This window comes from Porites lutea, chromosome 11, assembly GCF_958299795.1.
Source record: "Porites lutea chromosome 11, jaPorLute2.1, whole genome shotgun sequence".
Lineage (NCBI taxonomy): Eukaryota > Metazoa > Cnidaria > Anthozoa > Scleractinia > Poritidae > Porites > Porites lutea.
In genome coordinates this window covers 10,243,711-10,245,066 of record NC_133211.1, presented here as the reverse complement: position 1 = coordinate 10,245,066, position 1,356 = coordinate 10,243,711, and the positions used below count along the sequence as shown (strand labels likewise).

Genomic DNA, 1,356 nt, shown 5'->3' with positions numbered 1-1,356 from the left:
AAAAAACTACGAGTTTTTAAGAAAATGCTTTTTTCGTGAGACGGATTCTTAAACGCTGACGAACGTCAACAAATAGCTAAAACCATAATTTCTATATGTTTGCATTGCTCTAAATCGCGCGCATTTACAAGGCCCTAAAGCTTTTTACTGACTTGCAAGGACCCATCTGTTGTAAAGATCCCAAAAATAAAGGGACAAATCTCATAGTTTACTAAATATAATCGTCTAAAGTTTGCTTATCATTTTCACATAAATTATGACCTAAATTTGCAAACCGCTGAATTTCTCCCATTGGTCTTTCCGATTTTGGTTAAACTCTGTTCAACGGAAGGCACTAATGCGAATTATATGTAGCCGAGAGATTCGACTCAGACCCCCAAGAGGCGTAGCACTAAAACCAGGTGACATTTACTCCGATCGCCAAAAATTTTATGCTATATTGTAGATTGATCTATATGTTATCCATTCTATGTGTTAGACTTACGATCAAACTAAAGGTGGGGATGCCAGAGAGCTTCAAAGTAGTATGGTACCCTCACAAAATAACTGGGTCGAGTCACCTTAAAGTTCTGACTGTAATGGGTGGATTGTCTTGACATAAGTCTGTTCGTAGCGGTCCATCGTAGCTAACATTTTACATTCCTCTAGAAACCTCTCCTAAAATTGAACTTCAGATGAAATCTCCATGGAGGGTTGATAGTTTACCCTCACGGTCTACTGCCTACTAGTCTCCTACACAGCCGTTTTTAGTGTCGTCACGCAACGCTTCTCTGCAGCGTTGCGTGACGACCCTAAAAACGGCTGTGTAGCAGACTAACTGCCTACCGGCCGTTGGGACTTCCAGTAACTTAAGGTAGCTTGTGGGCTTTAAAAACTTTCAATCTTCAACAACCACAAGTTAATTTTCCACTTATCAAGGGCTAAGCCCGTACGTAAGCAGATTGTCGCTTATTATGGCACTTTTTCTTTATAAATGCTAAACTGATTTTAGTATACCAGTTGCTCTGATTATGAGTGCCACGCACCAAATGGAAATTTTCCCGTTCATCTTTTAGTGTCTCATGAATGACACACCACGCAGTTGTCCGTGTGTAGGATAACTGAACTTAGCCGTGTCAACCTTTCCGAGCCTTTAGTCATGGCTTACCACATGTTTCTAATACGTTGGTTCTGTTGATCACACATTCCTTCTTCTAACCAATATTTGCGAAGATCTTGATAAATTTTCGTTTCTCTAAGGTCAGGTTTTAAGGCGAGTGATCTACAAAAGTTACACAGCGGGTAGTGATAAGGACTTCTTTTGTATTTTAACCGCCACTTAAAATACTCGTTGTAAGCTGTGTTGTTTTTGTCCAG

At 40.0% G+C, this 1,356-nt stretch overlaps 1 protein-coding gene across 1 annotated transcript in view; it reads right to left on the bottom strand.

Moving 5' to 3' along the window:
• Nucleotides 1–926: 926 nt before the first annotated feature.
• Nucleotides 927–1,356, bottom strand: part of LOC140952979 (glycoprotein 3-alpha-L-fucosyltransferase A-like) — a 3,674-nt gene continuing 3,244 nt past the window's right edge. Inside the window, exon 2 of the mRNA XM_073402446.1 lies at nucleotides 927–1,356. This exon is cut by the window's right edge and continues 137 nt beyond it. Within this exon, the coding sequence (XP_073258547.1) occupies nucleotides 1,144–1,356 (213 nt within the window). The 3' untranslated portion in view covers nucleotides 927–1,143.